Source organism: Sus scrofa, chromosome 9 (genome assembly GCF_000003025.6).
Source record: "Sus scrofa isolate TJ Tabasco breed Duroc chromosome 9, Sscrofa11.1, whole genome shotgun sequence".
Taxonomy (NCBI): domain Eukaryota; kingdom Metazoa; phylum Chordata; class Mammalia; order Artiodactyla; family Suidae; genus Sus; species Sus scrofa.
This window is the reverse complement of record NC_010451.4, coordinates 66392135-66410983: the sequence shown is the minus strand read 5'-3', so window position 1 is coordinate 66410983 and position 18849 is coordinate 66392135. Positions and strand designations below refer to the sequence as shown.

The 18849-nt window shown below is 41.2% G+C and overlaps 1 protein-coding gene across 2 annotated transcripts in view; it reads left to right on the top strand.

Moving 5' to 3' along the window:
* The window catches only part of NUCKS1 (nuclear casein kinase and cyclin dependent kinase substrate 1), a 36704-nt gene extending 24565 nt beyond the window's left edge, over positions 1-12139 (top strand). The window contains exons 4-7 of one of the 2 annotated variants that reach the window (XM_005667533.3): positions 1852-1907; positions 3986-4138; positions 5209-5355; positions 7197-12139. In XM_005667533.3, coding sequence (XP_005667590.1) covers positions 1852-1907; positions 3986-4138; positions 5209-5355; positions 7197-7396 — 556 coding nt within the window. In that variant the 3' untranslated portion in view covers positions 7397-12139. 2 annotated transcript variants of the gene reach the window in all.

Here is an 18849-nt window from a genome sequence, read left to right as displayed (position 1 = left end):
AATGATATCGTTCTTCATCATTGTAATAGACTTGTGAATTAAATGCTGATTTTGCATAAAATATTTATGCAGAACAGTCACAGGTTTCAGAATTATAGTGTGTTTGGATCAGATGGCTTAGTAAAGAAATGCGTTTGGGTTTTTCTCTTTGTTTGGGAATCTTGGGTTCAGTAGTTTGTCATTTGAGTGTGGTCTAGTTTATGGGAATACCAGAAGAGATGTGCAAGATCTGCTGTTTGAGAAAAGAAAGCTATGAAGGCAGTTTTTATGTGTGACTATTTCTTTTTTTGTTTGTCACAATTTCTCATGGAATCATAACATGTTGGCACTGAAAGGTACCAAGTGATGTGCCTAAGATCATACATCTAATTAATTCATGACAGGCAGACCACGAGAACTGGGATTTCCAAGTTAACGATCTGTGAGGATATGGAGTGTGCATCTTTGTGACCTAAAAAATTATTTTAGATAATGATTATTTTCTAAAAAATTATTTTTTCTAAAAAATAATATAAAGTGTGCATCTTTGTGATCTAAAAAATTATTTTAGATAATGATTAGTTTCTAGAAAATTATTTTTCTAAAAAATAATATAAAGTATGCATCTTTGTGATCTAAAAAATTATTTTAGATAATTATTTTCATTGACTGTTGAAGTTCCTTAACTTCATATTTTGCTCTGCAGTGATCTTGGGCTCACTTTTGTTTTCTCCATGGTACAAGGCAGACCTGTGTGTTGCGGTTTCTGATGTATATACAGCTGGAGGCAAAAAGTGTTAGAAGATAATCTGTTAATTGATTTGTTTTCATTTTGTTTTAGATAAATTTTTAAGCATATTGTAATATATATAACTGAACTCCAATTTGCTTTAATAATTATATTTTAGGTGGATTTTGTTTGTTTGTTTTTGTTTGTTTTTTGTTTTGTTTTGTTTTTTAGGGCCACACTTGCAGTATATGGAGGTTCCCAGGCTGGGGTCAAATCAAAGCTACAGCTGCCGACCTACACCACAGCAACAGCGATGCAGGATCTGAGCCACGTCAGCGACCTACACCACAGCTCTTGGCAACACTAGATCCTTAAATCCCCTGAGCGAGAGACCAGGGATCAAACCCGCAACCTCATGGTTCCTAGTCAGATTCATTTCTGCTGGGCCACGACGTGAACTCCGATTTTTGGTGGTTTTTTGCATCTGTATTTGTTGCGATCCATTTATTTGCCTACTTTATACCACTATTAATACATTCTATAATTATTTTCAGTGTATTCATACTCTGCTTCTGACTACAGAGAATTTTTCTTTAGTAAATGTTCTTATGAACCAGGCCTTATCCATAGGTGAGAAGTTTTTAGCTTGTGTTAAGCCTTCTTTTCTTCCTTTGGCTCTTTGGACAATGCAGTGTTTTCTAAAAGTAGATAAAATTGTTCTTATCCACCTGTAAAGTAGGAAAATAATGGAAGCAATTTCACTCCTCAGCATCTATTTGGATATTTTATGTATAAAAGAGGTTTTTTTGGGTTTTTTTTGTCTTTTCTAGGGCCACTCCCTTGGCATATGGAGGTTCCCAGGCTAGGGGTCGAATCGGAGCTACAGCTGCCAGCCTACGCCACAGCCACAGCAATGCAGGCAACCTACACCACAGCTCAAGGCAAAGCCGGGTCATTAACCCGCTGAGCAAGACCAGGGATTGAACCTCCAACCTCATGGTTCCTCAGATTCGTTAACCACTGTGCCAAGATGGGAACTCCTAAAAGAGGTTTTGTTTGGCATTCTTTCCAGTCAGATACCAGAGATCTGTTTCACTTAGATTTTGATCTAAGACTTAAACTTTTCCCCCTTCCCCTTACAGTGAGGACTCCGAAGAAAAAGATGTGAAGACCAAGAAGGATGATTCTCATTCGGCAGGTAGTAAACAATTTTTAATGCAATAGATTTCATTCTATTTGTGTGTTTATTCATTGAAATGATTAGTTTCAATCTGACACTTTTTAGCCAGGGAGTAGTCCTTTGAAACAGTAGCCACAGAGGGCTTTTCTGTAAGAATTTTACCTTAAAAGAATTAATGGGGAAAAAAAAAAAAAACTAAAGAAAAAGAAAAAATAAGAAGGGGAAAAAAAAGAATTAATGAGATTGTGACCAAATTAAATGTTAAATCCTGATTACTTGTTCTTCATATGGGGGAGATATTTTTTTAAATTTAATTCTCATTAAAATTGAGAGTTTATTCCATATTGCTCCCAACCATTTTAGTTTTGACCTACATTCCCCCTTCTTTTGCCTTCCTGGATCGCCCTTCAAACGAGACTGCTTGGAGTTCCTGTCATAGTACAGTCGAAATGAATCTGATTAGAAACCATGAGGTTGTGGGTTTGATCCCTGGCCTCGCTCTGTGGGTTAAGGATCCGGTGTTTGCTGTGGCTGTGGTGTAGGCTGGCAGCTGTAGCTCCAATTGGACCTCTAGCCTGGGAACTTCCACATGCCGCAGGTGTGGCCCTAAAAAGCCAAAAAAAAAAAAAAAAAAAAACCCACACACAAAAAAAGAGACTGTTGTTTAGCTACTGTGTAGAGAGTAGACAAAGTTCCAGTAAATTCACTCCTCTGAGCTGTTTTGCTGTTACTTTTTTTCCCCACGTCTGCTATCTGATTGCCTAAATTGAAAAGAAATTATATTAACCTTTTGCACTACCTAGTGATGTTGTAATAATATAACATACACTTTTATTTGTCCTATGAACCCTAATTTGAATCTCTGACATGTGTGAGTTTATTGAGCACTTCAAAATGAATAACTTTTTTTGTTTCGTTTTGTCTTTTTGCCTTTTCTAGGGCCGCACCCGCGACATATGGAGGTTCCCAGGCTAGGGGTCGACTCGGAGCTGTAGCTGCCAAGCCTATGCCAGAGCCACAGCAACGCGTGCTCCGAGCCACACCTGCAACCTACACCAGAGCTCACGGCAACGCCGGATCCTTAACCCCACTGAGCAAGGCCAGGGATCGAACCCACAACCTCATGGTTCTTAGATTCGTTAACCGCTGCGCCGTGACGGGAACTCCAAAATGAATAACTCTATACCAGTGTTAATAATAAGCACAGCTCCCACCAAAACTAAACTTTGGGTTTAGTTTTGAGTCTACCAAAGTCAGCTCTATTCCCTATGTCTATTTGTCTCCAGGTGAGGTTTTTGGTACTGAAAGTGATGACTTGAACACTGACCATGGCAAAGCTTATAGGACTACGAGTGATTCCAGAAGACTAACAGCTAAACCTTAGCAGACCAAGGGAGCCTCAAAGTCCAGGAGAAGGGCTGTAGGTGGAGAGTAACACAAATGTAACTTGGTCTAGAGCCAGCAGGCTGGCATCCTGCCCTTTAACCAGATTTATTCACAACCACAACTGTGTGTTGAAAAGACTTTTTAATTGATAGACTATCATATGTGACAGTAATTTTTTATTATGAACTTGTTTTAAGATCTAATTGATTTAAATGTGTATTTTAAAGACTTCCCTCAATTCCTCCTCTAAACTGAAATGGCCACACCTCATCCATTGAAAAGGCTATTAGTTTGGCATTATTTTAGGTTCTGTGTATTTTGTATCTTAGCATAAATATCCTTGGAAGACAATCTTTCCCTGTTCTACTATTTTAAAATATTTTTCTAACTTTAATGTCGAAGAACGATGAACATAGGTTTGAATGTCATTGAGCATTTTAGGGCAAAGCAATGATGTAAGTTTAAAGCATGTTACAGGAAGCATGTGTTCACACCTAAATTCAGCTTCATTATTACTTAAAATTACAGGCCTGCAGTATTTTATATGTAATCGTGGGGGCATAGTCTTATTCAGGTTCATTCTTTGAATTTTAGCTCTTTTGTATATTTCGTAGGAATTTTTAAGGATAGAATTTACTCGTTTAGAATGGGATGAAAGTTTACATCTCTTAGTGACTTTTCTAGTCAGCTGTCAAATTTGATCATTGCAGAGGACAGTGAAGATGAAAAAGAAGATCATAAAAATGTGCGCCAGCAACGGCAGGCAGCCTCTAAAGCAGCCTCTAAACAGAGGGAGATGCTTATGGAGGATGTGGGCAGCGAAGAAGAGCAAGAAGAAGAGGATGAGGCGCCCTTCCAGGAGAGTACGTAAAGCCGGCTTGTTACTTTGCTCATGATTGTAGCTTGTGACCTTGATTACTTCGGCGCTTTTGTGGCTGCTCGGTGTTAAAACCAGTCCCTTAAAGTAGGTCTTACTGTTAAAAGAGATGATTGTTTTGATATTTATCTATATTTTAAAAGGTTCAAGAGTTCCCGTCGTGGTACGGCAGAAACGAATCCGACGAGGAACCATGAGGTTGTGGGTTTGATCCCTGGCCTCGCTCAGTGGGTTAAGGATCCGGCGTTGCCGTGAGCTGGGGTGTAGGTTGCAGATGTGGCTCGGATCCCACGTTTTGCTGTGGCTGTGGTGTAGGCCGGCAGCTGTAGCTCTGATTCAACCCCTAGCCTGGGAACTTCCATATGCTGCGGGTACGGCCCTAAAAAGCAAAAAAAAAAAAAAAAAAAAAGTTCAGAGATTCCCATGTTTATTATCTCCATCCTTTGTACTCAAATACTGAATGAACAATAATTTCATCCTTTGTACTCAAATAATGAACTGGAGTTAACAATTGCATGGTGGGCATCATGATCGAGATTCATGTGTTGGCCTGATGGAGCGGGGCGTAGACCTCTCCCTGCAAAAAAAGGTGTTAACAGAATATAGATGTTTCAGGGATGACCTGAATTAATTCATTACATGTATATTTGCTTTGTATGTAGTTTCCTTATTTTCTTTGTTTATAATCGGGCCAGATACCCCAAATCAGTTGAGTTTCGTTTCCCCAGTCACATCAGGGTTATAGGGGATTGATGGAACTACCAAGTTATTTGATGCCTTCATTTGTTATCGAGATTAAGTCATCTCTCTTCCTGTTTTCAGCCTCCTTTTCAAACAAGTCAGTCATGTAACTCTCATGTGCTTAATGCTAAACCGTTTCACAGGTGGGGCCAGTGACAGCTCCAGCCAGATTGGTAGTCCAGCTGCAAATAGAATCCAAGAGTGTTTGACTCCCCAATCCCATCCTCCCGTCATTCTCAGCACTCTCTCCCTTTGTTCACTTGGAAGGATGTATACATTAAGTTGGACGTTGAAATTCTTCTTTCCTCTCAGAAGATTCCGGCAGTGATGAGGATTTCCTAATGGAAGACGATGATGATAGTGACTATGGCAGTTCAAAAAAGAAAAACAAAAAGATGGTTAAGAAGTCCAAACCTGAGAGAAAAGAAAAGAAAATGCCCAAACCCAGGCTAAAGGCCACAGGTAAGCTCTGCAGAAGTGAAATTAAATTACTGCTTTGAAAAATTTTAAGGCGTTCCCGTCGTGGCTCAGTGGTTAACGAATCTGACCAGGAACCATGAGGTTGCGGGTTCAATCCCTGGCCTCACTCAGTGGGTTAAGGATCCGGCGTTGCCTCGAGCTGTGGTGTAGGTTGCAGATGTGGCTCGGATCCCTCGTTGCTGTGGCTCTGGCATGGGAAAAATTTTGAGAACTACGCAGCTTTCTCTACAGGTTTTTTTTTTTTTGGCCGAATCCATGGCATATGGAAATGAGTGAATCTGAGCAGCAGCTCTGACCTATGCCACAGCTGCAGTAGTGCTGGATCCTAGAACCCACTGTGCTGGGCATCTAACCTGTGCCTCTACAGCAATCTAAGCTGACCCAAGGTGCTGCAGTTGGAGTCTTAACCTGCTGCGCCCCAGCGGGAACTCCCAGAAGTTCTTCATTAGGGCTTGGCACTGGCCACATACTTAATAAGAAAGAAGGATCCTGTTCTCTATCCCTGGAAGTATCACTTATTTATTAATAAAGACTCCAGCCCCTCCAAGAGGCTTACAGCTTAGCCCTGTTCCTCAACTCTTGCTTGTACATAGGCGAGATTTGGGAATGACCTCGGGCACAGTAGTAGAAACACTGCGTCAGCATAGCTCTGACTGCCTTTTTTTCCCCACCAATGTCTCGGCAGCTAGTAAAGACTTGAAATTGGAAAATGCACACCTATTGTAATACATGTAACTTCTGTGGTTGATCTCTACACCATCTTCTGTGCTGACAGAGTAAAATCACACTTGACAGCAGAGATTCATTTTCTTGGGCACCTGTAGTTTCTGCCTGATATTGATTGGAGCTAGTTTGTCCTTAAATCAGAAAGCTGAGAGTTCCTGTTGTGGCCCAGCAGTAGCAAACCCTGCTGGTATCCATGTGGATGTAGGTTCCATCCCTGGCCTTGCTCAGTAGGTTAAGGATCCGGTGTTGCCCTAAGCTGCAGTGTAGGTCACAGACTCAGCTGGGATCTGGCATTGCTGTGACTGTGGCATAGGCCTCAGCTGCAGCTCCAGTACGACCGACCCCTAGCCTGGGAACTTCCATATGCCACAGGTGGGGCCCTAAAAAGAAAAAAAAAAAAAAAAAAAATCAGAAAGCTAGATTTGCCTTTTTTTTTTATTCTGGCAAATAGAACTGTTATTCATCATTTCTTACCCTTGAGAATGATGGAACTATCAAAAGTCATTTGATGGCTTCAGTTTCTACTCAGGATAAGTTGTATCCTCTTCTTCACTGGATTTTTAAACATAAACAACTTTTAGTTTCACAAGCCACTAAGGATGATGTGCAGTTTCTATGGCATCCTGTTTCCTTATTGTAAACATGGCTGCTAGCGTGGAGTGCCTGTCGTGGCTCAGCAGAAACAAATCTGACGAGTATCCATGAGGATGCAGGTTCGATCCCTGGCCTTGCTCAGTTGGTTAAGGATCTGGCGTTGCCATGAGCTGTAGGTCAAAGACGTGGGTCTCGGACATGGCTTGGATCTGGCGTTGCAGGTCAGCAACTGTAGCTCCAAGTCGACCCCTGGACTGGGAACCTCCATATGCCTCGAGTGTGGCCCTAAAAGAGAGACACACACACACACACACAGTTGCTGCTAACATAATATTACAGTGTTGCTAAAAAGTGTTTGGAAACCAGTACCCACCTTAATTTTTAGTAAGTTGGGGTATTATCTTTATAGATTTTTCTTTCTTATGGATTTTTTTGTTTTGTAGCTGATTTTTATTAAAGACATTTCCTTCCCCTTCCCCAAACTGGTGTTTTTCTTCTTTCAGTGACGCCAAGTCCTGTGAAAGGCAAAGGGAAAGCGGGTCGTCCCACAGCTTCAAAGGCATCAAAGGAAAAGACTCCTTCTCCCAAAGAAGAAGACGAGGAGCCGGAAAGCCCTCCAGAAAAGAAGACATCTGCAAGCCCTCCACCTGAGAAATCTGGAGATGAAGGGTCTGAAGATGAAGCCCAGTCTGGGGAGGATTAAAAGTGATGATGGTTTGGGGAGAGATTTTATTAAAAAAAAAAAAGAGAGAAAAAAAAAAGAAAAAAGAAAAAAGAGGGAAAAAAAAAAGAAAACCTACTTAAGATAGAATATGGTTTTGGCTATGGCTTGACTCATGGGCTTTCAGTGCTTTTTTTTTTTCCTTTTATCGAAAATAACATTTTCTCTTTCTCTCTCTTTTTTTAAGAAAACCATTGTATGTTTAATTTACCTTTTTTTGTCTATTGGTCTTCTCTTTGTCACTCCCCCCTCTTCCCCCTCCCCCCCTTCCCAATGAAAGCCATGTTAAATTAATCACTGGATTGACTGCTTCATCTTTTATTTTGAATGGAAGATATGCCACAGTTGTAAAGCAATAAGATTTGAGGTGAACACTATGGAAATTTTGCTTTTTGCTAAATGGTAGCAAGTTGAACAGTAATCAAAAAACCATAGAGGGTTTTAGTTGAAAATGATTGCTTCTTTCTCTACCTGAACTTTAAAAAAAAAAAAAAAAAAAAAAAAATCAGTCATCATCTAATACAAGTTTATATTCTATATACAAAACTAAGGATGTCTTAAAAAAAAATCATGACTTTAAACTTCCACCGACGGGGCAGGTAGGAGATAAAAATGAATTCTGAATTGTTCCTAGAAGTATTCATATTTTTTACCTTGGGGCAGGGCAGGGAATTGAGGTTACCTGACCTTGTTTGAGAGTGTGGGTTTTTTAAAAAAAAACTTCATCACTTGTTTGTTATCTCTAAGAGACTCTGAGCCAAGTGATCCTTTTATCCTGCTACAGTCTATAAAGAACTTAAAAAAACAAGGGCCGCCAAAACTTAAATCACTCTCGATTTCCTCTTTCATTTTCTAATGGCTCATGTTTTAAAATATATATATATGTATCTATTCTGTTTCTTGGATAAAATTTTACCAAGGATCAAAAAAAAAAAAAAAGAAATTCTAGAATTTAAATGGCGAGATCTCTATATCACAGTGACTTTCTTCTCAAACTGACATGTTTAGGTTTTAAGCAAATAAAGTACCAGTTAATGTGAAACTTGATCACCAAGACTTGAGGTTTTTCCTTTATGAGAACAGAGAATTTGAAATTCTTTTATGCCATCAGTGTGCATTCAGAGCTCATGAACCATGCTCCGTTTTTAACTGGGGATGGAATGTTTTCCTTTTCCTGCACCGATCCTCCCATTTCTTTGTAGAAACACAGTGTGAAGTGCATCTCTTGGCTGCCCCGCTAGTACACAGACTCCTACCGCACAGCCCACCCCCAGTGTCCCCCAGTCCTGCTCTAGACCCTGATTGCTCCTTGCCCTGTTCCTCACTCCCTTCACGTTCTGTGCCTGATGGGAGTATGTGAAGTGCTGCTCTGACACTGCTCAGTTAGCTTTTGTCTTTTGACTGGCGCCCTTGCTTACCGCTCATTGCTTAAAGCAGGAGGTAAGGGGAGCTGCAGGGCTGGAAAAACCATACCTTCAGGAGGCTTATGTGCTGTTGATCACAGACTTTACATGCCTTATGAAGGCAGTCGGGAGACGGATCTGTAGATTGATTTGCTCCTCTACATCCTAATAACGAGTTAACGGGAACAAGGTGTAGGGGTTGTAGGGTGTGGAAACGAATTGAAAAATGAGTGAACTGTAACGTCTGCCTTTCTATCTAGTTTGCTTCCTTGATATTATGCAATTTGCTTTCTGCCTGCTAACAGCATATTTTTCTCTCCAGCAACCTGGCTTTCTTACAGATGTTCATAGAACAACAACAACAAGAAGTTACTTAAGGAATATTTTTACTCTGGTAAAGTAGACACTGTAAGGAATATCCTTACTCTGATGGTTTTTTTTTTTTTTTCCTTTTAGAAAGCACCCGGTGGCAGAGTCATTTCACTGTTGCACTGTGTGTGTGAAAGAATGAATTTGGAGATTTTCGTCCTTGGCCAAAAAAAGCAAAACTTGAACATAAGTAGCGATTGGATGATTATCTTTCATGCCGATTAACTTCATAGTTGTGAACTTTGTAATGAGCGTGTTAAAGATTATTCTCTCTGCTTTATGAGTTTGTTCAGGTATTTTAAACAAGAAGGTTCGTGTTCCCATATTAAAAAAAACAACAACAACCTATCAGTGTTTCCACCACGCACTTCTATTTTTAGGGGTTTCTCACGTCAAGTCTTACATTCCTAGTAACCTTTGTGGTTTCCTTAGATTACATTTCATGAAGATTGGGGGGAAGGGTCTTTGACAACTTGAGCCTTGTAACATAGTCCCTTTACTGTATGAATCTGCACTAACCTCTCTGCGATACCCACGCACATCCTTTAGAGGTAATTCCGTCGTCTAGGTTATTTGCGTGCGTTTGGCTAGGCTTCCTGAGTGGGATCTCTTTCTTAAAGATTAATTCATGAGATTGAAAAGTGTATTCTGTATTTCTAATAGACTGGACAGAAGGATCTGTGTCCCCAAGAGGCAGGCTCCGAATGACCTTTGTTGTCTCCATTTTTACCTGATGATTCCAAACGCTCTGGTCTTCCCCTCAAATCATGCCTGCAAATAGGACAGCAGTGGTGTCTCAACTGGAAACAGGTGCTCAATAGTCAGGCTTGACAGTGATGTCAGGACGGGTTACAAGCTCTAAGCTGGTAGTGACTGGCCACTGGCGCCCCCCTTGACTCAACGCCCTCTTTTTCTCTGGTGTGCCTATGGTGAAATGGCGACAGCGTTCACCCTTGTGATTTGCAGTGCTCAGGAAGTGGGAATTCCCTTTGAGAGTGCTTGTTTGTGTTCCCTCGGTTCTCTAGGTCGGCTCTGTTAGGTTTGCCTCCGGAACATGGGTGTCGGCAGCTATGCTGACTGACAGACACTACATTCTCGTTCTACTAAGATGCTTTGTTTCACGCTTCCGTCCCCAACCTGGACACACACAGAACGAGAACTGGGTGGCGTCCATCTATTTGTAGCTTGCTGCTGCTTTTAGCCTTCCCCATCTCGGAAGGGAATCAATGGAATTGGCCCAAAGGATACATTTTCGTTTCAAGGATGGTGGATTTGTCCTGCTTTCCAAAAACCTCTCTCCCTGACATATTTCCACTTCCTATGGAGTCCGTGAAGGAGAAATCAATGGCTGTGTCCTCCTTTAGGGAGGTAGTGAGTGGAAATCTTTGAGTCTGGAAGAATTGTGGTGGATTTCCCAGCTACTATGGAGCTTTGATACCAGTTGTGTGTTTTTGTTTTTCACCGTAACTGCTTTGCCCCAAGTTCATCTCTCAGTTCAATTCTTCCTCTTGGTACTGGTTCAGGTAGCATTTTCTTGCAGGTAACTAATCAAGAGTGGAATTTGAAGTTACAATCCAGTCAAGTGTTTGAGGTTCTTTAGGATAGGATCAACTAAACTGAACTTGACACTTTTTTTTTTTAACATTATTTGTGTGTGGTGTGTTTTGCTTTTGGTTTTTAATCCATGAACATTCAAGTAACAAGTGGATTTTAAAGTGCTAGGTGGGGAAAGGGAATAGTGCTTTCCTTTAAAAAAATAAATAAATAAAAAGTTTAGGAGATGCTTTATGAGTATTAAAAAGGCAAGAGCAGAATTAAATTTTCCCAGGAGCAACAGGGAAAGCTTTATAAACGATTGTGTGGCCATTCTGGCTTAAGCTATGAAGAAAGGAAGTTTTGATTTGATCGGTTCTTTCTGTGCCTGCGTTACCAGTAGCTACACTGAGAAGAAGCTATCACCTTAGGAGTTTGGAAAGGAAGGAACCTGGCCTGTGGTTTTTATGGCATTCAGACAAAACAAGTACTAAACGTCTCCTGTCCAGGGATAGCTCCTGAGGTTAGAGAGTTGTCCTTTTCTCTGCGTGGAGCTGGGTTTATTTGAAAAGGAAGTTAGTTTATTTGAATAATGGGACATCAAACTACCTAAGCCAAATTTCAGTATAGAACCCATTTTCTCTTTTTTTCCCTCGATAAGCTAGATACAGAAGACTCCAAACCCCAGGTCCCTAAGTTACACTTCTTTTCAAAGCCTAATTCACAGAATTCACAGTGGTGCTGACTGTGTATTAACCACTATTTGGAAAAATCCTGTAAACCTGCCTGTTGCCATGCCAATGGAGTGACTGAACTGGTGACATCGGAGCATGCTTTGTGTGGCTGGTGGTAATGCCACCATTGTGCATATACTTTGTACATCAGGGGTGAAGGGAGGGTTTTCTAGATTATGGGGGGAGGGTAAAATTGGGACTTTTTTTTTGGTTGTTCCTTTTTTGATGGGGTGTAGGGGTGTAGTACTCAGCTTATGCCCTAAATAACTTGTATAAAAACCCCCAAAGTATTGTGTGGGTGTGTGGGTGTGAGTGTGTGTGTTTGTTATATGTCTGGCAAATGAAACCTTTGTCTTCTGGAAATTAGTGAATTCCTCTCTCTCTCTTTTTTTTTTTTTTCCCCTCCAGAAGTATTTGTTACAAGATTTGTAAATAAGAGCTCTACTTAGTTTGTTTACCATGAACATGTTGCAGCAAAAACCTTCTTACACCTAATTCCTGCAAGATGGAAGGAAAGACTTTAAGACTTGCCAGGTTAAGCAGCAGCCAAGTTCTCAGTCATGGTTTGCCTTGATTCATCTTTCAGACTTCGTTTCGCCATCTCTAAACTTCCCAGTCTTCCTTGATTTGAGTCCTTAATCTTTTAGGTTCTGAGCAGGAAGGGTAAAAGAGAAGAACCTGCCTAAGTGTATTTAATTGTCCATGGGCTGAGACATCCCTTAATACTGCAGTGTTGCTGGATGTACGCGATCAGACACCAGAGGGTTGGGCATTCTTGCAATACCTTAAACAGTGCTGAGATCTGCAGCATGGTACTAAGGAAGTTAAAGTTTGAATGTAACCACTTTATTTAAAAAGGTTTTTTTCTTTTATTTAAATGAAATGGAGTTGAAGTGAACATGATTTTGTTGACCATGTTCGTGAATTATAGATGCAACATGCGTTGGTAGACTTGTGCGATGGTCTTTTGTGATACTTAATTTTACATATCCCAGTCTCTGTATGTATCTGCATAGACAAAGAAAAAAAAGACCCGAACTCCTGCTTTCTTTCATTGAAGGGTTTCCAGGACTGCGTGTCTGTTCCTGAGCTCTCTTTTAAGTACGTGTATCCTTTGCTTGTATTTTGTATTAAAAAAATAAGAAAAAGAACCCTTTATTGTTGAGCATGTTGGCATTGTCCCCTTTATTTTTTTCTCTTTTTGGGACATATGAAGCAAGTTATTCTTTTTTCTGTATCTTTTTTTCTTTTGTAAACTTTTTCTGTTTTGTTTAAAAATGGCTTTATAAAAGGGCTTTTGTAACCCAGATGTGTGCTCTGTGTACTTCTTGTAATACTCTCAAACAAATGCACCGACTTACACAGCTGATCACCTTGGCCTGTCAGCTCCCAGTCCAGCCGGACCTTGGGGGGAATCTGCTGTCTGAACAAATTCTTTAGAAATGAGCTGCGACCCTCACTGTTGTCGGTAACAAGAAAAGCACTTCTTGTCCTAATTCTTTCAGCGTATGGAATCGAGAGGCAGTAGATAGGCTAATTTTTGATTAATCCAGTGGTTCACCGGGTTAGGAATCTGACTGCTGTGCCTCAGGTCACTGCAGAGGCACAGGTTTGATCCCTGGCCGGAACAGTGGGTTGGTTAAAAAAGGACCCAGTGTTGCCGTAGCTGTGACTTAAGTCTCAACGACAGCTCCAGTCTAGTCCCTGGCCTGGGAGCTCCATATGCCTCAGGGTGGCCAGAAAGGGGAAAAAAAAAAATCAAGGGGGCACTGGACTGGGTGCATGAGGATTCCTAGTTAGCATTTTTCCTTACGTTTATGTCGAAGGTTATGCAGTCTTACGGAGGGCAGAATTTAACAACCACATGTAATGAAGGATAATATTAAAATGGGCATTTGTTGGGAGTTCCCATTGTTGCATAGCGGAAACGAACCTGACTAGTATCCAGGAGGAAGAGGGTTTGATGCCTGGCCTCACTCAGTGGGTTAAGGATCTGGCATTGCTGTGAGCTGTGGTGGAGGTTGCAGATGCAGCTTGAGTTGCTGTGGCTGTGGCGCAGGCTGGCAGCTGTATAAGCTCCGATTAGACCCCTAGCCTGGGGACTTCCATATGCCACGGGTGCCGCCTTAAAAAGGCAATAAGTAAATGAATAAAAATTTAAAAAAGAAAACAGGCATTTGTGCAATTCCAAATACCCATAAGAACTAAGCTGTCTTGCAATTTATTTAATTATTACTTCTCATGTGGAGAATATGGTACTGTAGCTATTAGGAATTTTATCCTTTTCAACCTTTTCCCTTGTTTACATTCTTGCCTTGTCATCCAATTATTGTAATTAACGTATAAACTCACCTTGACTTTGAAATTAACTGCTTTTTCCGCATGCTCTTATCCTTTAGTGACTAGCTAACTTGGCTTTTTTCTTATAAAGTTGTTTGTCCTAGGTCAAAGTTTACTTCAGAAGAACATTAACCAGACACTTTTCCTCATAAATCTGGGGGTGTTTTATGATTAACATGCCACATTTCAGCACTTTGCAGTTTATGAAGTTTTTATTTACAAAGTACCTCGTTTAGTTTTCTCAACAACTGTAAGATCGCTCAGATGTTTGCTGTTCCTCCAATTTTGTAGAAAATAAACTGGCTCAGGTAGGATGTGATTTGTCGTGGCTAGTATGTGGTACAAAGGTTCAAATCAGATAGTTCTCTAAATTGTTTATTTGTTTGTTTATTTATTTACTTGGCTGCACCTGCAGCAGCATGTTCAGTCCCAGGCCAGGGATCAAATCCAAGCCACAGCTGCGACCTACACCACAGCTGTGACAATGCCAGGTCCTTAACCCTCTGAACCACAGCGGGAATTCCTCCCATTATCTTATATAAACTCATCCCTTGAGCCTTCCCACTGATAATAAACTGAGCATTTTGCTGTTCTTTAGCATCATTAAGTCACAGTGATACTTGAACCGGTCCAATGAATTACATCGAAGATTTAATAGGAAAAATGTCTGTTCCATGAGATAGGAAATTTTTCATTAAATACTTACATTTACTTTAAAAACCTCCATATCCATAGCCATGCAACTTCGACGTATGCAAAAAGCTTTTCTTCTCTTTTTCTTTTTGATTATGTTTTAAGGTATTGACTGTAGAAAGGAAAATGTCATCTTGACTGTACCGCCCTGATCCTTTACCAGTAGAGGGCGGTGTTTGTCCTCCTTCTGCTTAGCCAGTGCACCCATTGCTTGCCCATCTCATTTTTAGATACTGTCTCCTGGGCTCAGGGTCTGCTGTATCTGGACACCCTACTGAACATGCTTAGGTTAGAGACGTTCTGCGATCAGCCACAGTTTCTGAATGTCAGTGGCAAAATAGGATCTCTTGATTCAGGCACACCTAGCTGCTTATGTTCTTGTTTTACAATGCCTCAAACCTACGTGGACAACATCCCCAGATGCAAGACTATGTTGAGATTTCAAAATGCAGCTGTGAACCCTTGGCTCTATTTTGAAATAGGTGTTGCCTTTTGAAATTGCCCCCAGCTCAAAAGCCTTGTCTCTTGCACAAGCCGCCCGGATACCTCTTGTCATACGACAATACTGAGACTTCTTTTCAAGGTAACATGATACCTTGGTTCCTTTTGCTTGCTTCTCTTCCTCCATTATTTTAGCGGAACGAACTGGGACCCATTCCACCTGCTTTGGCTGGGCCACCACTAGGAGAAATCAGCTTTGCCTAATGGGTGTGCTCTCTGTTTCAATATTAAAGTTCTGGGCAAATACTGTAAAATAAACGTTATGTTGATTCTGGGGTCAGGGAATGAGAGAGTGCAGCCAGAGTTTACATCCTTGTAAAAAAGAAAATTACTTTAAAATATAACATAAAATGCTAAAAGGTAATAGTTTGCCTTCATTTGGCTCTAAACTGGCACCCAGAAATGACTGGTTTAAAAGCCTAACTTTGGAGTTCCCACTGTGGCAAAGTGGGTTAATGACCCTGTTAGTCTCTGTCAGCTCAGATCCCTGGTCTGGAAACTTCCACAAGCCAAGGGTGTGGCTGAAAAAGAAAACACACGTAAAAAGTGAAAATAAAAACCTAAGAAATAAGTCGTAGATGAAAAAGATTACATATATATTACTATTATTGGTAGTGTTTTAACTATTAGGTTGATGAAAAGAGAGACAGGCACACACATACACACGCATACAAGCTCTTTTATTAAATGTGCAAGACCCACTTCCGTGACTGATGTAATGTGTTTAATACACTTTTTCCACCTTGGGTAGGCACAAGATATGTAGTCTTGGAGCTCCCGTCGTGGCTCAGCAATTAATGAACCCAACTAACATCCATGAAGACGCAGGTTCCATCCCTGGCCTCACTCAGTGGATAAGGATCTGGCGTTGCTGTGAGCTGTGGTGTAGGTTGGAGACACGGCTCAGATCCCATGTGGCTGTGGCTGTGGCGTAGGCTGGCCTCTACAGCTCCGATTAGACCCCTAGCCTGGGAACCTCCATACGTCTCGGGTGCGGCCCCCCCAAAAATTTAAAAATATATATATGTATTCAGGGCTTTCCTGACTATACGAGATTAGGGTTGATGGGTTAGGTAAGGTTCTGAAGGAGGTAGAGAGTCACTGGAACAAGAAAAATGATGGCCAAAGTTTTAGGATAACTACCAGTTTGGTAGCTCTACATGATTGGTTATATGGTAAAAATTGATTTTCATCGATGACCTCAAGCTGTATAGTGATATAATTAATAAAACGCAGATTGTGGGAATTCCCTGGTGGCCTAGCAGTTAAGGATCTGTTGTCACTGTTGTGGCTCAGGTTCCATTCCTGGCCTGGGCGCTGCCAAAAAAAACCCCCAAATCATTAGATTGTGAAACACTTGTCTTCACGCGGAAGGTGCCTACAGACAGTAACATACACTGGATCCTCACTTGGTGACTATAAATTCGTTCTCTAATTCAACCCAAAGGAATAAGTTGCTGATCATTTAAAAAACATGGTTTCACATCTACGGTGGCAAGAAGAATGACGTTGCACAGCTCTTTTCTGAGACACTAGATGTCTTAAGAAGTTATGGAGGACTTGACATTCTGTTTCGATCTTGGAACATAATCTAGGGCTTTCAGTAATCTCACTGCATATCTAATGCTTGCCACAGCTCAGTTACAGACTCCAAGCTCCCCTGTTTGGTCTTTTCCTCGCCTCTGACCTAATTTACCACCCTCTCGCTTCTCCTTTTCTTACTTTTGTGAATGAACAGTTTCTAGGGGGTTCGTGGTTTTTGAGGCAAATATATTGTTAATACAGGTAGCCCTAGAAGTGGTTGGGGAGCCAACCGTCCTGTAGAGACTCACACATTTGGCTCAAATACAAGATAAATAGCCTTTCCTGGTAAGCCTGGAACAATGCAGAGCTTAGATTCCAAAGCTCCATTGTAGGGAACTGCAGCTGCGACTTCAGGTATACAGGATACAGGCGGCGCCTGGTCGAAGAGAGTGGCTATTGCCCTAGACCTTGCACAATAGGCTAATCTTGGGCCATCGCAAATCAGGTCACTCCTCCTCTCATCCTGCTTTCCCTCATTCTCTTCCCACGCCCTCAAGTGAAGCAATAAGACCTCATGTTTGGCGCATGGGCATTCACTCTTCTTCAGAGTCAACCTAGAAGCAGATGCCCGCACTGGGAGATCCAAGCCTAAGCGGGGACACCCACAGGACGCCCAACCGTGGAAATGGGAGGTCCTAGAACATCTGTTGCTTCTAGAGTTCACCTCTCATTTAGCCAGCAATGTTTATCGACAATGAAAATTACAGGGACTCTACTGCAAACCCCCAGTTGGAACTGTGAGGAAGATTTTGGTCTTCCTCCTCCTTGGGAAAAAATCAGTCTTCAGATATAGTCTGGCTCTGAGAATATTTGCAGTTTTGTGTTATTGTTATGGTTTAAGGAACCAAAGAATGAAATATTTAAAACTGGATTATTCCAGGAAATGCATGTGATTTGTATAAAAAGTGCAACAGATGTTAAGCAACAGAGTTGAGAACAGCACGTAACACCCACTAAAGCATGAGTTTTTTTCTTGAAGCCCACAGTTGTCTTTCCTCATCTTGTGACCTGTTCTAAGAGAAGCTTTGTGGCTGGTTGGGTTGAAGCACATAGCAGCTTTCGGGGTGATCTTGGGCTGGCCACTAACCCACTGGCCCCCCATCTCTCCCCACCCCATGCCTGACCTCCTTTTTATCTTTTTAAAAATCTCTTTAAAATCTTTTTTTTTTTTTTTTTGGTAATTTTAAAAATGTTTTATTTTCTAGGGAGTTCCCATCATGGCTCAGCAGAAACAAATCTGACTAGCATCCATGAGGACATGGGTTCAATCCCTGGCCTCGCTCAATGCGTCAAGGGTCCATTGTTGCAGTGAGATGTGGTATAGCTCAAAGACAAGCCTCAGATCTAGCGTTGCTGTGGCTGTTGTGTAGGCTGGCAGCTATAGCTCCGATTCGACCCCTAGCGTGGGAACTTCCATACGCTTTTGGTACAGCCCTAAAAAGCAAACAACAACAACAAACCCAAAACCAAACCAAAACAAAAGTTTTATTTTCTGAAGTACACACACAGACATACAGAGTGGTATGTAGGTAGGCGATCCTCCAAGCAAAGGAACACTGATACATAGATGAATTGAGCAAAGGTGATCATAGGTTTCCATATGATTTTGTTATATTTATTTAGTTACCTTTTTAGGTTCACACAAACCATTTCATCACAATCTTTGTTAATGCTTATTTCTCCCTTTTTTTCTAGGTTCTTCATTTAAGGGACTAGATATGTTTAACTTATTAAAAATTATTATAGGAGTTCCTGTCATGGCACAGTGGAAACAAATCCGACTAGGAACCATGAGATTGCGGGTTCCATCCCTGGCCTCGCTCAGTGGGTTGAGGATCCAGTGTTGCGGTGAGCTGTGGTGTATGTAGGTCGCAGATGCGGCTCAAATCTGGTGTTGCTGTGGCTGTGGCATAGGCCGGTGGCTACAGCTGCGATTAGACCCCTAGCCTGGGAACCTCCATAGGCCTAGGGTACAGCCCTAAAAAGCCTATATATATATATATATATATATAAAATAAACCAATAAACCAGTAATAGTACTTTTCCACATAATTCTAATGCTGAATTTAAAAAATTTGTCTGAAGGAAACTGGCAGCATTACTATATAGTTATACTGCTAGTTAACCTTCAGTTATTTGTATTGCACTTTTGGGGTTTTTTTTTTTTTGCCATTTCTTGGGCCGCTCCCGTGGCATATGGAGGTTCCCAGGCTAGGGGTCTAATCGGAGCTGTAGCTGCCAGCCTATACCAGAGCCACAGCAATGTGGGATCCAAGCC